General features: G+C 34.4%; 2 protein-coding genes across 2 annotated transcripts; one reads left to right on the top strand and one right to left on the bottom strand.

The window, feature by feature from the left end:
* Positions 1–1,099: 1,099 nt before the first annotated feature.
* Positions 1,100–6,805, top strand: LOC116107116 (secretory carrier-associated membrane protein 3; the record flags this gene model as incomplete). The annotated part of the gene is made up of 13 exons (XM_031393422.1): positions 1,100–1,201; positions 2,375–2,440; positions 2,774–2,887; positions 2,993–3,055; positions 3,998–4,031; positions 4,429–4,551; positions 4,810–4,872; positions 4,990–5,083; positions 5,585–5,630; positions 5,721–5,788; positions 6,083–6,131; positions 6,326–6,391; positions 6,504–6,805. Coding segments are annotated over 13 exons (975 nt in total), but the record flags the coding sequence as incomplete, so codon positions are not given.
* A 613-nt stretch (positions 6,806–7,418) lies between these two features.
* Positions 7,419–8,210, bottom strand: LOC116107465 (putative glycine-rich cell wall structural protein 1). The gene has a single exon (XM_031393734.1). It carries the CDS (start codon positions 8,097–8,099, stop codon positions 7,644–7,646), a length of 456 nt encoding a protein of 151 aa, XP_031249594.1. The 5' UTR covers positions 8,100–8,210; the 3' UTR covers positions 7,419–7,643.
* Between the last annotated feature and the right edge of the window lie 7,641 nt (positions 8,211–15,851).

The raw sequence follows: 15,851 nt of genomic DNA, 5'->3' as shown, positions 1-15,851 counted from the left end.
TTTAATATTATTATTTAGATTATTTTAACCCCTTTTATTTGAGAATTTAGCTAAAACACCCCCATAATACAAGTTAAAAAATTAACAAAAACACCTTAGTTACCCAAGCCACTGCTGGTCGGAACGGCGTACGACGACCATATCCGACCGATCGTGTATTATTCTAGTGTTAGTGGTGGTGGCCAGACTAGTCTTGGGTAATTGTTTTCAAGTCTAAGGGTATTTATGTCCTAAAAATTGTGCTTATAAGGATAAAATAGTCCATGGATATTGTAAATTATTTTCAAAACAAAGACATTATTATCCAAAAAAATTAATAGTTAAAGAGTAAAATTATAACAAGATTAAAGATTATTAAGTAATTTTAAAATATCTAAGAAAATTGTGGTATTCAGATTACCACCTATATAACCATCAATTATTATTATTGATTTTAGAAGATTGTTAGAATCTTATATTACTTAACTACCAAAAGATGATAATGTAAATAATATAAAATGACATTATTGAATAATGGGAGATAATCCCCAATTAAACAACCCTTAAGATATATTAAATACAAAGAACTCTTTCATACAATGTATTTTAGGTTATATAAAAAGATAATATCTTTTATGTCGTTAATTCATACCAACAAGACTTTATTTTCCGAATTTTAAGTCCGAAATTTAGGTAAAATTTCAACTTCAATTGTACGGTAAAATTAACATAAAATTTGTCCTTTAATTTTTGATTAATCATCATCATGATATAAAGTGGAAGACTTTCTTAACTTGATTCTAAATCAAATATTTTACAATATCTCAATTTACCAAAACACCCTTCCCGCTGTTTATATCATTTTTCTTCAAATCTAACTATTTATTCCCATTTCTAAAACGCGCATAAGCTGACTAAACACAATTCCAACCACTTCATCTTGTAAACTAAGGGAAAAAAAAAAAGAAAAAGGAAAAGAAATTTCAAATTGCTCTCCATCCAAACAGTAAGATTTTTCAAATTACTTCTTCAACAAGCTTTTAGCTAATTAATTTTTTAGTTAATTGTTAACATTCTATAAAGCATGTACTGAGTTCTTTTGAGTTTGTTCTGTCTCTGAAGATTTGAAAAAAAAAAAAAAAAGAAGAAGAATAACCGCTTGCGAGTGGCCGGTCGTTACGATAGCAATCCGTTCGATGAAGAAGAAGTGAATCCTTTCTCTGTAAGCTTCTTATTCTTAGTTTCTGTCTATATTTTGACTTTTTGTTTCAATTTGAAGCTAGTGTTTTATTGTTTATTTAGATTTTGTAAGTCTAGGGTTTTTGTTGGTGGAGATTGGTTGATTTTGTGATTGGTAAAGGTAGTGAAGTGGCTCGGTTGATTTGAATTGTTAGATCCGGTTTGTTTGTGTTGGGAGTTGTGTGTTGAGTCAACGTTAGAGTGAATAAATGAGTGTCAAGGTAACGCAATGGGTAAGGGTAGTTGGGCTATGTGTTGTTTAATTGGATCTGTTGATTTGTTTGGGGAATAAGTACTGAGCTTAGGGTTCTTCTTTCTGTAGGGGTTTGTATTAGTTTGAAATGGTTCTGAATCGAAAGTTTTTGATATTGGACATAAGTTTTGCTTTTGTGGTTTTGGAAAGGGGCCTTTCATTTCGGTTGTTGGAGGCTCTGTTTGATTTTTGGTTTTTGTAATTTAATTGTCATAGTCCTAGTCGTTATCTAATTTTCTGTTTATGGGTTTGCTGGGTTTTAAGTCTTGAATCTTCTGGTCTTTATAAGAGCGTATCATGACAGGAAGTTATGAAAAGGTGTTTCTAAATTGGAAACTTTCATATCTTTGGTGATCGCAGATATTGCTTTATAAAGCCATGGCCGTGGAGAGTCTTTCCTGTAGAGCAAGTTAATGATTTCATGTCATGTGGATATTCATTTTTAGAACCACCACTCATATTGGTTGTTCGGATGGATAGGAGAAAATAATATATACATGACAGGAATACATTTGCTTCTTATACTGTTGACATGGTGCCCGTGTTTGTATTCTAGAATTTTCTATGGTGATGATAAAATATGAGACTTAATTAAATGTGCTTAGTTAACTATACAGAAAAACTCTCTATGTGTAGGTATATGACTTATATATGGATAGAGTTCAACGAGGGCAAAAGTTAAATCACTAGGTGTACTTGCACTCTTAACAAACAGATGTCCATGTAATGTTGTTTCTGATGTTGGTAGAATAATAATGTGATATACATGGAAATGCTTGGCTATATTAGTTACTTAAAGATGCTTTACTTTTAAATAAATGATTTTTGTCTTCAAAGAAGTTTGTAGTTTTATTTTGCCGAATAACTTAGGGTAACTCCTCTTTAATTTCATTTTACTACCAGGACCCAGCTGTTAGGGGGAAAGCATCAGGCCAGTCAAAGTTTGGAGGAGGTGCATTTTATACAACTGTAAGCAAATTTTTTCCCATGAATTTCTCATTGAATTTTCCCCCTGGAATGGCTATCTATGTGCCAGTAGAAGTAGGGGATTATCTTTTCCTGAAAGTTATATCAATATAATTAGGAGATATTTTATGTGTTGTGTCTGTGTCTGTGTGCTCCCTTGTTTTCTTGTGGCAAATAAGTGAACTATTGATATTTTATTTGCATAACCTTTTTCATGCCTTTTCTGTCTCTGTTGCCATACTAATGTTATTTGGTTCCTGTCACCCTCAAGTTATCTACTTGCTTTGGTGTTTGCTATTTGAGCTATTTCTCATTTTAATTATGCTAAATTTTCAGTCTGGAAGTGTTCCCCCTGCAGCAAATTCAAGGCTTTCTCCTCTTCCTCCTGAACCGGTCGGTTTCAATTATGATCGGGATGCACCGATTGACATTCCTCTTGATTCAGCTACTGTGAGACCTAATTTTCGGACTGCTGCGGAAATGAATTCATGTTTTCTGTAATGAGCTACTATTAATCTTGATTTCAATACCTCTAATAGTCTATCTTGAATGTAGGACTTGAAGAAGAAAGAAAAGGAACTTCAAGCTAAAGAGGCTGAATTAAAAAGACGGGAGCAGGTATTTGTTTGCTCCATCGGTGGAATTTCAAATATTGAATTTGGGCACATATGACTGAGTCATGGACTTACAAAGTGGAATTGTTATTTTTTTTTTTTTAATTTTGGGTGAAGCATAACTATAAAGTCATGGGCGGCGGTTGTGGTCCCCAAATTTTCTTTTGAATCTATAAAGTTTATCAACTTGTTCCCCTTCTTTATTTACAAAACTTATGAATCCGTAGAGAATCTAGAAACCCATTTTGCTAATAAAATATTGTTATTATTATTTTTTGTGAGACACCATGTTTTCTATGAATATCAGGAAACACATAATGGACATCATTTACATGCTATATGGTGTGCTCATTCTGATAATGGATAAACACATCTTAGGGGTCCCACATTGGAGATTTATTATACAGGAAAAAGTATGCACATGTGATTCTTTCGCTACACAATTAATCAATTTGGTATATAAATTAAGTCAAGTCATTTTTGGTCCTATTCTGTCATATCAACCAAATTTGGCCACTATATGCTAAAAATGTAATATTTGAAGTGCACTGCATTTCCATCTGAGCGGACAGTTTGTTCCTTGGTAATATTGAAGCAAAGCTCTACTCACTGGAAATAATTATTTGGTTTTAGGGATAAAGTAATATGTTCTTATCAGATTCTTAACTAAGTGTAAGTGTGACCAAATGGTGTTGCTACATGAACCACCCTTTTCTGCTTTGTTGTGTCTAGAGTAACAAACGCTGTCAAGTTTAAGGCCATGATGCCCTCTTTCATCATTTCTGTCCGTGCCTTTTTGGCCTAACATGTTAACACAAAATTGTTGTCCAAAGGTTTTGCAATACTGTTAAACTGATTGTGTCACTTTTATATCAGAACTGATTCATCATCTAGTTGAACTGGTGCAACTAGAATTCCACTAATGTCTATTTTTGTTACTCTGCAGGAGGTAAGACGGAAAGAAGAAGCTGCAGCACGAGGTAATTTGATTTGATTGTTTATATTCTGCTAACCTAATGGCATGTAGGATTCCCACTGGTTCTTGAATTGGTTATTTTCCACCTCTTGAGATCTGAAATATCTGTTGGGTTCTGCTGTCCTTTGGGGAAAGTAAATCTGTTCTATTTTGAGTATTTAAACACCAAAAAATTTAACTGGATCTGTGTAGAGGTCAAGTAATATATTATTACCCATACCATTTCGTTTCCTATCAAGAAATTACTGTATTATCACCTTGCGTCTGGGGTAAACTATAATGCTTCCAAGTTGGGTGTTGATTTGCTGTGTCAAATGTCATGGACTTCTTATGCGGATGGTTAATCATCCTCTTAGTTCTGTGTGTAATCATAATTTTGTTTTCTCTCTTCCGTTATGCAGCTGGAATTGTACTTGAGGAGAAAAATTGGCCACCTTTTTTCCCAATTATTCATCATGATATTGCAAATGAAATACCAATACATCTACAAAGGTTGCAGTACGTTGCGTTTGCAACATTTTTAGGTATGTCAATTTTTTGCATGCATTTGTGGATGGAAAAAGTGATTACCAAATAGTTTTAGGGTGTATGTGTGAATCTGCCGCATATTCTGCTCTTGTGTTCTGTAAAACCATTGAATTTTGTTGTATGATATTTTACATAATTGTTTTGTTGTAGTGTGATCATCAAATGTTCTCCTTGCATAGAAAAATGCTTTGATGTTGTGGAAGATGGTCCTTGTTCTGTGATGAATGGTTTTTTATTTATTTATTTTTATGCAGGATTGGTTCTGTGTCTTTTCTGGAATGTCATAGCTGTTACTACAGCATGGATCAAAGGCGAAGGTTAGTTTGAACTATACTTTCCATGACCCACCATGAAGAAAAAAATATACTTTGCATGCTTCCCAAGTATAAAATTCTTTTTTCTAAAGCATCGATTTTGCCTGTTTATTGTTGTAGGGGTAAAAATTTGGTTCCTTGCCATTATTTACTTCATAGCTGGGGTTCCTGGAGCCTATGTGCTGTGGTATCGTCCTCTGTATCGTGCTTTCAGGTACATAATATTCTTTTTTTCTTCAACTTGGTTTTTCATTTATCTTCCATTCTAAAAATAAGTCCCATGTCTCAATTTGTGTTGCTTGCCAAAACAAAGTTTGTTTCTGAAGCTTGGAAATCAAGTTGGATTCTTACAAAGTAATATTGTAAGCTTAGTTGGGATTGTGGGAGTGGTAACCACCATTATATTGTTTCTAGTATTAAGTCATCAGTACATTCTGTTATTGACGTAGGCCTGTCATTTTCAGTATAAAATGGTTAAAATATTGATTCTGTTTGAATGGCTGTGTCTTCTGTGCTGGAATATTGAGATATATTTTAATTGGAATGGCAATAGTAGAATCATGCATATTGTCTCAACCCAAAATTAATGGAAAATGGGCTAAAAATGCACATTCACCAATACCAATAATTTAACCTTGCATAATCGCTGATAAGCTTGCTCTTGATTTTAATTCTCTATATTTGCTGATGTATTCACATTATGTGCCTTCTGCAGAACTGAAAGTGCTTTGAAGTTTGGATGGTTTTTCCTGTTTTATTTGGTAATGTCTTTTGTACTACTAATTATTGTTCTGCTTCTTACACTAGCTAGTGGAAGTTGTCTAATTCTTTTACTTTTTTCCTGCTCACAGCTCCACATTGGCTTTTGCATAGTTGCTGCAGTTGCTCCCCCTATATTTTTCAAAGGAAAATCTCTCACGTAAGTTCCCTTAACATTCTGACTACTCTTTGTAGAAAAGTTGGAGACTAACTCCAATTTGTCTAACCTCTTCAATCTTTTGAAGTAGACATAACGCATAAACTGGGTAGTGTCAGCCAATGAAGGATATTTCTTTCCTCTTTGGTTCTTATAATTTAGTGATGGGAAAATGGGATATACTGTTCCCCTGTAGTGCCTGAGGGTGTGGTCAAAACCTAAAATTAGTTAGTATCTTCATTATGTGAACGAGCTTCTCTATTTTCTGCTGATGAAATTCTGTTCTGTGTGGAACAGGGGTATTTTGCCTGCAATAGATGTTCTAAGCGGCCATGCTCTGGTTGGGGTAAGGGTCTTTAGCGTAAATTTAAATTTTCAGATAGCTAACTGAGATGAATTGGATTTGACAAGTTTGTTCCCTCTACTATTGAGCTGTTTCCCAAATCTATAGAATGTGGCTATGAACGTGATAAAGTACAGAATAGTACTTTCATTGCTGAAGGCTTAATTATACAAATGTTGTTTTGTTGCTCATAATAGATATTCTACTTCGTTGGATTTGGATTATTCGTCGTTGAAACACTGGTCAGCATCTGGGTTATTCAGGTCCGGTTGTGACTCAATTCCTCCTAAGCTTAGTTCTGGCGAAACTCATGCCACTTGCTGTGCACACATTTATTTAGCTTCTTTAACATCTGTGTTTACTTATAATGTGCAGCAAGTATACATGTACTTCCGTGGAAGCGGTAAAGCTGCTGAGATGAAGCGTGAAGCTGCACGAGGAGCAATGAGGGCTGCTCTATGATAATACCCTCAGAAGGGAAACACTGCGATAACCTCATCTGTGGATTTAGGTTGTACATGCCCTTGGCCATGGATAGTTCGACGATTTGGCGATTGCTTGAGCCTGGCTTTTGTTACACCTGTATTCTTAACTATTTTCGAGTGCAACTTTTTGTACATGTGTACTGGAGATAATTAACATGAGGCTTTGTTGAGACTCACTATCATCATTCCCCATATGAGCTGATTTTTATGTAGAGAGCTTTATTTGATGATTCTTTATACTTAAATATTTTTTTTTTTTTTTTTTTAAAGGATGGGAAACATGTACTTGTTGATAATGTATTATGATTGATTAGGTGTTGGTGAATTGCTAGGAAAGCCTTTATTGATTGTCTGATGGTTTAATTGAATAACAAGCAAAGCAGCTGCGTTTTGCCACAATTTCTAGGAGTAGCTTTCAGCTATACCAATCAAAGGCTTTTTCTCCCTCCATTTGTCTTTGATAAATTGAACTGTAATTATACTAATTAATTAGAATGGCCCCAACCCATGAAATCCTTTCTCTAAGCGGGAGATGGAAAGAATAGAACCCCCATTATCTTTTTAAATCTGAAATGCAAGTTCTATGTTTTGAGGAGAAGAATTATAGTAAACAACCAAAAGAAAAGAAAAATTGAGAGATATACATACATACATACAAGAGTGGATTTCTGAGTAGATCTCCTCTATTATCTTTCATCATTTCTCCCTATCAATAATTGACTTTGAGTGAGAGCAAACATTTTTATCCTCCATCTCCTTTATCACAAAAACTCTTTTAAAAACACACACCACTACCACCTTTAACTACATCAAACATGCTCTCTCATTTTTATTCATCTCTATATTATATTATAAAGCTAATAGATAGCTTCAATTATACATAACAAAGCTCCAAAAAAAAAACACAAACTTAGGTTACACATAATAGCTTATAATATATATATATAGATAATATAATAAAAGTGGTGCATAATATGCATTGGTAAAGCTACTAGTAGTATTACACGAAACCAATGCCACCTCTCTTTGCCTAACAATAAGCAATACATTTCTTCTTACAATCCATGGTGCACCCACCGCCGCCGCCTCCGCCGCCGTACCCCTTCCCTGACCGGCTGTACGACGTAAAACACTTTGATGGACACGTCAGCTTCTTCATGTAACATGGACCCTTCTCTTTACACACCGTGCTTGGCCTAATAACACCATTCTTTGAGTGCCCTCCATTCGGACCTCCATACCCACCACCATACCCGCCACCTATTATCCCGTTTCCAAACCCGGGAACGCTAAACCCAGATCCGGGCCCAAATATCCCACCTAGCCCACCATCATCATTTCCACCACCTTTGTTGTTGTTGGTGGGCTTGCCACTGGAGCGCTTGAGTTGAGCTGAAAACGGGTCGGATGATCCGGGTCGGGTTGCCATGCAAAGTGAAGAAGTGATGAGCAGAAGAGCGAAGAGAAAGCTAGTTTTGGAGTTCATTGTTGAATGTAAAATTCTGGATTTTGATAAAGGAGAAAGTGTGAGTCTGTGAATGGAATTTATAAAGAGAGAAATGAAGATGGTGGACAGATAAGAGGGGCCACAATGAATGTTGAGTAGGTTGGATGCAATAAAGGCACTATATTTATTGTGCATAGTGTAATAGTGTTGAGATGAACTGAGTGTTTGGTCTCGGTCATTTTAAGAAAAAAATAAATAAATAAATATAAAGTTTGGGATTAGGGGTTAGAACCATTTGCTGGTCACATGAGAAGCTTCTGTTTTAAGAGAAAAGTATTTTTAAAATATTTTGGTTCCGACTAATACGACTTCTACACAGTTTATAGAAGAAAAGCTTAGAGTTTATACAAGTAGAGCTTTTGTGAAAATTTTGATAGTTTGAGCCAAGTCGCTAGCGAGCGGCTCAAGCTCAGCTTCACTATAGTGTCGAATTGAGTTTGAGCTCGTCAGATTTCGGCTTGACAAGCTCGAACTTGAAAAGTTCGATTGAGAAAGTGAAAAAATGGAGAATTGGAGAGTGTTTTTTTTTTGTGAGCTCGAGCTTGACACTGTAGCAACCGAGCCAAGCTCGATTAGCCCAAAACTCGACTTGTATCAACTCTTTTACACCCCTCGACTTGTTTGGTTAGAAAATTGTAAAAGGGCTTTCAAATATTAATTTACTAGAAAAGAGTTTTAATATACAATAAAATTGAAAATTGAAAAGGGATATTTTTTAAATTTCAACCTAAATAAGCTCTTTTTGAGCGACCTTGAGTTTCTCCGATAAGTTATAAAGTAGTTTATTCAATATCCTATAAGCACTTTTAAAATGTAACTGAAATCTAAAAAAATTTCAAATTGTAACTTTATTGGTTAATTGGTAAACCCAACCAAATGGACTTGAATATAATAGACAATGGTTCAGTCAAGAAAAGATATTAATTAGGTAGAAACATAAGAGGAAATGGAAAGTGTTTATTGTTTATAAAGGGAAATTAATGGGACAAGACAGGAGATGATGAAGGAAAAGCAAAATACAATAACATTAAACATGGCATAAATGTTCCAACCCCCCAACTGCGAACTCATTAATGTGATGTCCGGGTCTAAATTAAAATGCACATGTCCGATACGCCCACGTTTTGAAGTCCAAACTCCAAATAATTACTTTAATGAATTGCATCTACATTACATGTTTCCTCTTAAGATTTTTCAGGAGTAAACGATTTTTCCCACCCAAGGTTTGGCTTAATGATAATGACATTTTTTCACCCATAAATTAAATTTATTAGTAAATTTCTTCTTGAAGAAGGGCGGGTGGTCAAAAGTATGTTATAAGTAGACTATGATAGTCATTTACATTATGCATAAAAAATCAAAAATCAAAATTTGAAATTTGAAATCTGGGTTAGTTTAGAGTTTCTTCTCTAATCAATTTTATAAAGCCTAGAGTTTTCTTGTCTTCTTTCTACTCTTCAGCCAAAACATAAAAGACTCCCAATTAAAAAATTCACCAGAGAGAATACGATTCTACGTTATGTTTGAACCCAGGTTTTTGCGAAATTCAGTAAGAAAAATCAAGCGCAATATGGGGATTTATTCAATTTAGAGGGAAGAAACTGAGAACGAAAATATAAAAGGATGAGCTTCTTCATGAAGGGGTTTTTTTTGCTAGTTTTTAGGGTTTTTTTGTGAGGATTGAGAAAAGCTGAGAGGAGATCCGGTGGTGTCAGGGTCGAGAGGAAGACAAAAGAGAGTTGAGAAGAGAAACTTGTTAAGTAGATGCCCTAGAGCCAATCAATTATTGTAGAATTGACTCTTTGTAATAATGTTCATTAATCAATAAAAGGCATTTTATTTTATATCGCGTAAATCATTATTATTGCAATATGTATTGATATATGTCCTTAAAATGGTAGAATTGTGACGAGGGTATCAAGTGTTTCAAATCTTGATAGTGAGAACCCTATGAGCACATATGGTGACCATTCTAGAAACATCCGTAGCCCTAGTATTATTCTGAAGTAGGGGCACAGATAATACGATAAGGCTATCATAGTGTTGAACGACCCTGTCGAAAGGCAGTGACTGACCTCACTTGTCAAGTTTGTTGGTGACAACCGGTGCAACACATGGGTGCTTGCTGTAGCGTTACACTGCAGCAAGTTTACTGGACTGACCCACCAGAGATTCCATTGGATGGTAACCCTAGTGTCTATGGAACAATCCTCTAACGAATGGTGGTGCATGTGATCCTTAGACTTGAATCACCGGAGTGTCTTGTGCACCGATTGGTGCAGTTTGACACTAGCCTAACGCAGCTCTTTTCAGAGCTGTCAATACGGGTGTGATCGACTGCATCAAGGAATGTATCAAGACTATGGTAGATTGACAGAGGATTCATCACTCCCGGGTACGGGAGAAGTTATCTCATGGCGCAATTCATTATATAACAATGACACTAAAACTATGGCCACAGTGGGATTGAGTTGTTGCTCTATCCGGATAATAATACAGGTCATTAGTCCAGAAACTGAATACATAATATCGAGAGTAACCGAAGGTTGACACTATTTCTATCCTTTCGTCTCGTAGAGATAATGTATGATAAAGGATCGAATTGCACGTAACCATATCGTTGACAGGTAGCTACTTTGCTGAATCCGAATCTATCGGTGGCCATGATGCCTTGCTAGGGGCCAATATGGTCTGTGTATTAGTGAGAAGATTAATTAATGTTAATCATGATACTATACACTGCCGATATGATGAGCGTCTATGGTTCATACACATAGAAGGTAATTTAAGATCCAGAAAAAAGAAGGGCGTTTTCGTCTTTTAAGGCGAAGGGTATTTTGGTAATTTCACAGTGCAATTAAATTTGCTGAGGTCGTAGCCTTTATTTAATTTGTTAGAAAAATTAAATAAGTGAAATTACGTTTTAAATGTGTGTTCGCACATATTTAAATATATTATCATTATTGTTAAATGTTAATATATATTTAAATATATATTAATTGATTTTAATTGAGATAATGATGGAAAAATAAAAAATATCAAAATAGGAGTGTTTGGGAACATGGAGCGTTTAGGTTGGAACCCAAGCCTATTCCATAAGGGATTAGGGCAACTTAATTAACTATAAAAAGAAAAGTGTGTTAATTGTTTTTTAATTAATTGATTTCTCTTGAAATTAAAACACACACAGCAACCCCATCTCCTTCCACGCCAGATTGGGGTTTTAGCCTAAATCAAATTCCTTTGATTTCCTTTCTTCTTAATCTTAAAGCCAAAGAGGATTTAGCAAATCTCTTTTTGGTTCTTTTGAGATTGTCTTCGTCTGGACTACGCAGGTTCGATCCTATACTTGGATCGGTAGCAAAACATTCGTCGATAAATTTGGAGGAGCCTCCAACGTGCGTTTGTTTTCCTTAAACTCAGATTTATTTTTCCTACAGATTTTACTTTAATATGAATTGTAAAATTATACCCTTGATCTTGACTTATGTAAATGATCTCTATATTATATTTGTTTTTGTTTCCACTGCACATATGAGATCCTTTACTAACAAAATTGACTTGGATTTTTTTTTTTTTTTTTTTTTTTTTTTTTTTAAGGTGATGATAATGGTGGTGTACAGCTTGATAGCTTGATTGCAGGAATTATGCTTTACTGCAAAGTGTTCAACTTGATTGCATATTTATAATTTTGCTTGATTTGTGTTAAAAAATTAATATAGAATGTTAGTTGCAGTTCTCTCTTGTGGATCAATCTTTCTGGTTGTGCTTATTATCAATGCATCTAAAGTATCTGGCAGCTTCTAGCCATCTCAATTCTCCAACGTCTAGCAGGTAAATGGGAACAACAAAACAGCTTTCAGCCTCTTAATGTTAAGAATCTTCTGAATCTTTTCATTTGAAGAATAAGTGATTTGCAGACAAAAATCAGTTAGTCTTATAACTACGTATCTAAATGGAAAGTGTGAATTAGAGTTGTTTAGCCGACATTGAATTTTGCTTCAATTGAAGTTTTTTGTGAATTAGAGTTGTTTTTATTATGTGTATTAAGAAATTTAATAGTTGCGTGTATATCAGTAATTTCATAATTAAAAAGTGGGTATAAAGATAATTTACTCTACATGTAATAATAAAAAAATATTAAATCAAATAGGGATAGTATTTTTGTCTTTATAACAAATATATACTGTATTTAACAAAATTTATTAATGGAACATCATGTTTAGGCGTTCACTTCAAACCCAATTATCATATATGAAAATTCATCAATATGGACGTCCTAAACTATTTTACGTATGGATTAAGAGTAAATGTTTAGACACTCACTACACATTATACAGTTTGTAAAGTGAGTGTCTAGACACTCACCATATATATATATATTTGAACAAATAAAATACAAGAAACAAATAGGAAAAAAGGGTTTTATAGGAGTAAGATTTGAATTTATAAGCTAAACAAGAACTTGTATTCCATAACTATCTCTTGTTTCTCAAGCCTGCTCAGATTTCTTTTAGTTTGAAATCCAAATTTACCTAAACAAGAACATCAACTACATACATTTACTCATATCTATCCCTCTTAGTATATAAGGCTTTGTTTCTTAGTCGAGAGACATGAGAGCTTATATGTGGAGACACTAGGGTTTTTTTTTTAATGATTGGGAATATTTGAATCAGTTTATACGTACTTCAACTAATTTTCTGAGATCATAAAACTATCGACCCGGTAAGAGTTCTAGTGGTCACCCTTACTAGTAATCGAGGAGGGACTCGAACTCAGGTTTTCTTGAGTAATACACCCAAGAGTCCGTATCGAATCACTCGAGAGACCAGGGTTTGTTCTTTCCAATATTAAATTTGGCTTGAAATTTGGTGAGGATTTTGTATACTTGGTTATACTGGGAGGAACTTTTCTTCTTTACATAGTTAAACCATCATCATCACCAATATTTGATAAATTGCCTCACTTGATTTTTTTTTATTTTTTTGAAACAATATGATATAAACATATATATACACTGTTTGCATGCAGTACCTCAGGATTGTAGAGTTGATGGCGGAGGATTGCACAGTTGGTCACAAACTGTGGGATTGCCCGCCATCCAAAGTTTCAGCATCCACAGACATCTATAAGAGATCTACTTTGTTAATCTTTAAGCTATAAATATAAAATCTGTAACTAAAAATATATTTAGAAGATTCATTAATTAAGATTCTAGTAAAAGATGGTGTTTTTATATATCCATAACTTGTACATAACTCATTACTTACACCTTTTTGTAATTAGATTCGATTCAGAAATAACTAATCCCCTTTGTTTGATCTTTTCAATTCCATCTTCAGTCTCCTTTGTGTTTTTCATTAAGCTAGCGGTCGTGTTAAGTCTTGTAATCACCAAACTTGTAACAAGAACAAACTTTCGATCATCTCTCATCATATTGAACCAAACACCCTAAATTTCATTTGTTTTAGCAATATTACTGAAATCTTCACTGAATACTGATCCTTTCTCAAGGAAATATAATCATTCTAGTTGTTACGAAAATTTGCAACAATTAGAGATACCCGATCAACCTCGTTGAGATTGTATAGGATGTGTGCGTAATTAGGATAATCAACTAAGTAATGAAGTTTATACCTAATAACAAGAGAAAATAAGATTTTTAAAGTAGTTTGGCCGTTTGATACCAAGCCTATATCTAATGTTACCTTATTACTTGGACCTAGGGTACATGCCAATAGATTACAAAAAAGGGGGAAGCCGTAATGGCAAGCTTACAGGGCTTCACTAAATAAGCTTTTTGTTTAAGGATGTGTTCCTAGGGTTTTTACAGGGTTGCCTACATATGAAGGCATGTATATATTTAATTGGAGGCAACGCCCTCCTTTTCCATGTGTATTCTAACAGTGGTTGAGGGTTGGTAAATTATGAGATGGATTACACGCATAATCTCCCGTATTCTGGATCTCTGAATCAGTTTTACTCATACTTAAGCCAGAGTAATGGTGCCTAGGACTGATGGACTTATTGACCAAGTTATTCGCCCTGGGAGTGGCACATGGGGTGACCTTGTTCGCCCAATCTTGAGGTAGCCTTTAGACAGTTGGCGTGAATCGGACCGTAGAAAAATTACTGACAACAATTCCCAAGTCACAAGTTTTGGAAACATGAGTAACATTAGTCAAAATGTTTTAGTTAAGCCATCGAAATCTGATACAATGGATAACACTTCACTTTTACAAATCACAATCAAAAGACATGAATTAACCTTATGGCAAAGGCAAGCCAACCCTACCATTATGCAAGTTGTTGACAAAATAAGCCGTGGAAATTTAAAGGGAGGGGCCGACCATTAATTGATTCAATTTGACATTTTATATATATGCTTCAATATTTCAACACTACTGTACTCCTCACAGCCAAATCATTTATGATTGTCGACTCTTTAACTTTGTACCATGGAACAAACCCCTTCTTAAAGGCAATTTTTTAGGAAGTCAAACTAATTCTAATTCTTTCTTCATTTATGCCTTCCTGCTGGCTATTCTTACGTTCAAGATATAGCCACCTGTATCAGGATTTGGTCGACAATATATGCAGAATTTTACTAAGATTAGGTGGGGATATTTATGCAAACCCCATCACCCCTTATATTTAGGGTTTTCAATTCCAATAAATGTCATGTCATGCCTAGCTACTTTGTATTAATAGTGATGAATCTACATAATATTTTTTATATATAATTAATTGAAAACATTACTAGAAGGTGTCATAAATGGCAGTGATGGACAACAAGTTCTCTTAGGGATTAAGAGCATGTGCCTAATTACATTGGATGGTTGTGTTTTGTTGGTTGGTTTGCAGCAAACTATAAACTAAGGATTAGTCCAGTCCCACAACCTTACTAGTTACTAACATCATCTTTCAGTCGACCAAAACTGAATCTTGGGACTAATATTTTAACAATAAATATAGGTTGTCAAATCTTTCTTACAAACGCGATATGATAGTTCATAATTGGTCAGTCTATACCCATTATTGGGTAGACGAGACCCATTATGAACTGACCAATTACGAACTATCACGTTACGCTTATAAAAAAAAGTTAGTAAGAAGAGTTTGTCAGCATAGTATTACCCATATTTTAATTTGATCAATTCTCGCTTTACTTCAATTATAAAAGGTTCCAAGCTTATTTTACCATGTGAATTGAAAATTAGATTAATTTACATTGGGTGGTTTTCTTAGTCTTTAATATTGTTGGATCTTGAATCTGTTTTGTATTGTAAGGTCTAGCAAATTGACTGGATAAAAGAGTTTTTATTGTTAGCTTATCACATTTATACTAAAATTTGTGGAAGTGCACGATAAGACCTCGAGATGAACCATTTTCAATTTAAACAATTATATTAATCGTTAATGTTATAGGGATTATTCAACGTAACCCTAAAAAGCGAGGTGTCATTCACTAGAATCTCACACTCAACTCTAAGGAGAACTTTGATTGTCAACAAGAGTATATGATACATTTAAATAATAAAGTATGGCCATGCGTTGGTTTAATTGTATTGGAAAGGTAAAAATATGACTACCCACGATCTATTACACGTCTCATCACACAAAAATCTACGGATATAAATTGAGAAAGAACACGTCATAATCTAGTATCCTCGACTTTTAATCTTGAGGAAGTAGATACATTCTTCTTTAGAGGAGCAAATAATTCAT

This window comes from Pistacia vera, unplaced genomic scaffold, assembly GCF_008641045.1.
Source record: "Pistacia vera cultivar Batoury unplaced genomic scaffold, PisVer_v2 Contig117, whole genome shotgun sequence".
In the NCBI taxonomy this organism is placed as follows: domain Eukaryota; kingdom Viridiplantae; phylum Streptophyta; class Magnoliopsida; order Sapindales; family Anacardiaceae; genus Pistacia; species Pistacia vera.
This window is presented reverse-complemented; position numbering and strand designations above follow the sequence as displayed.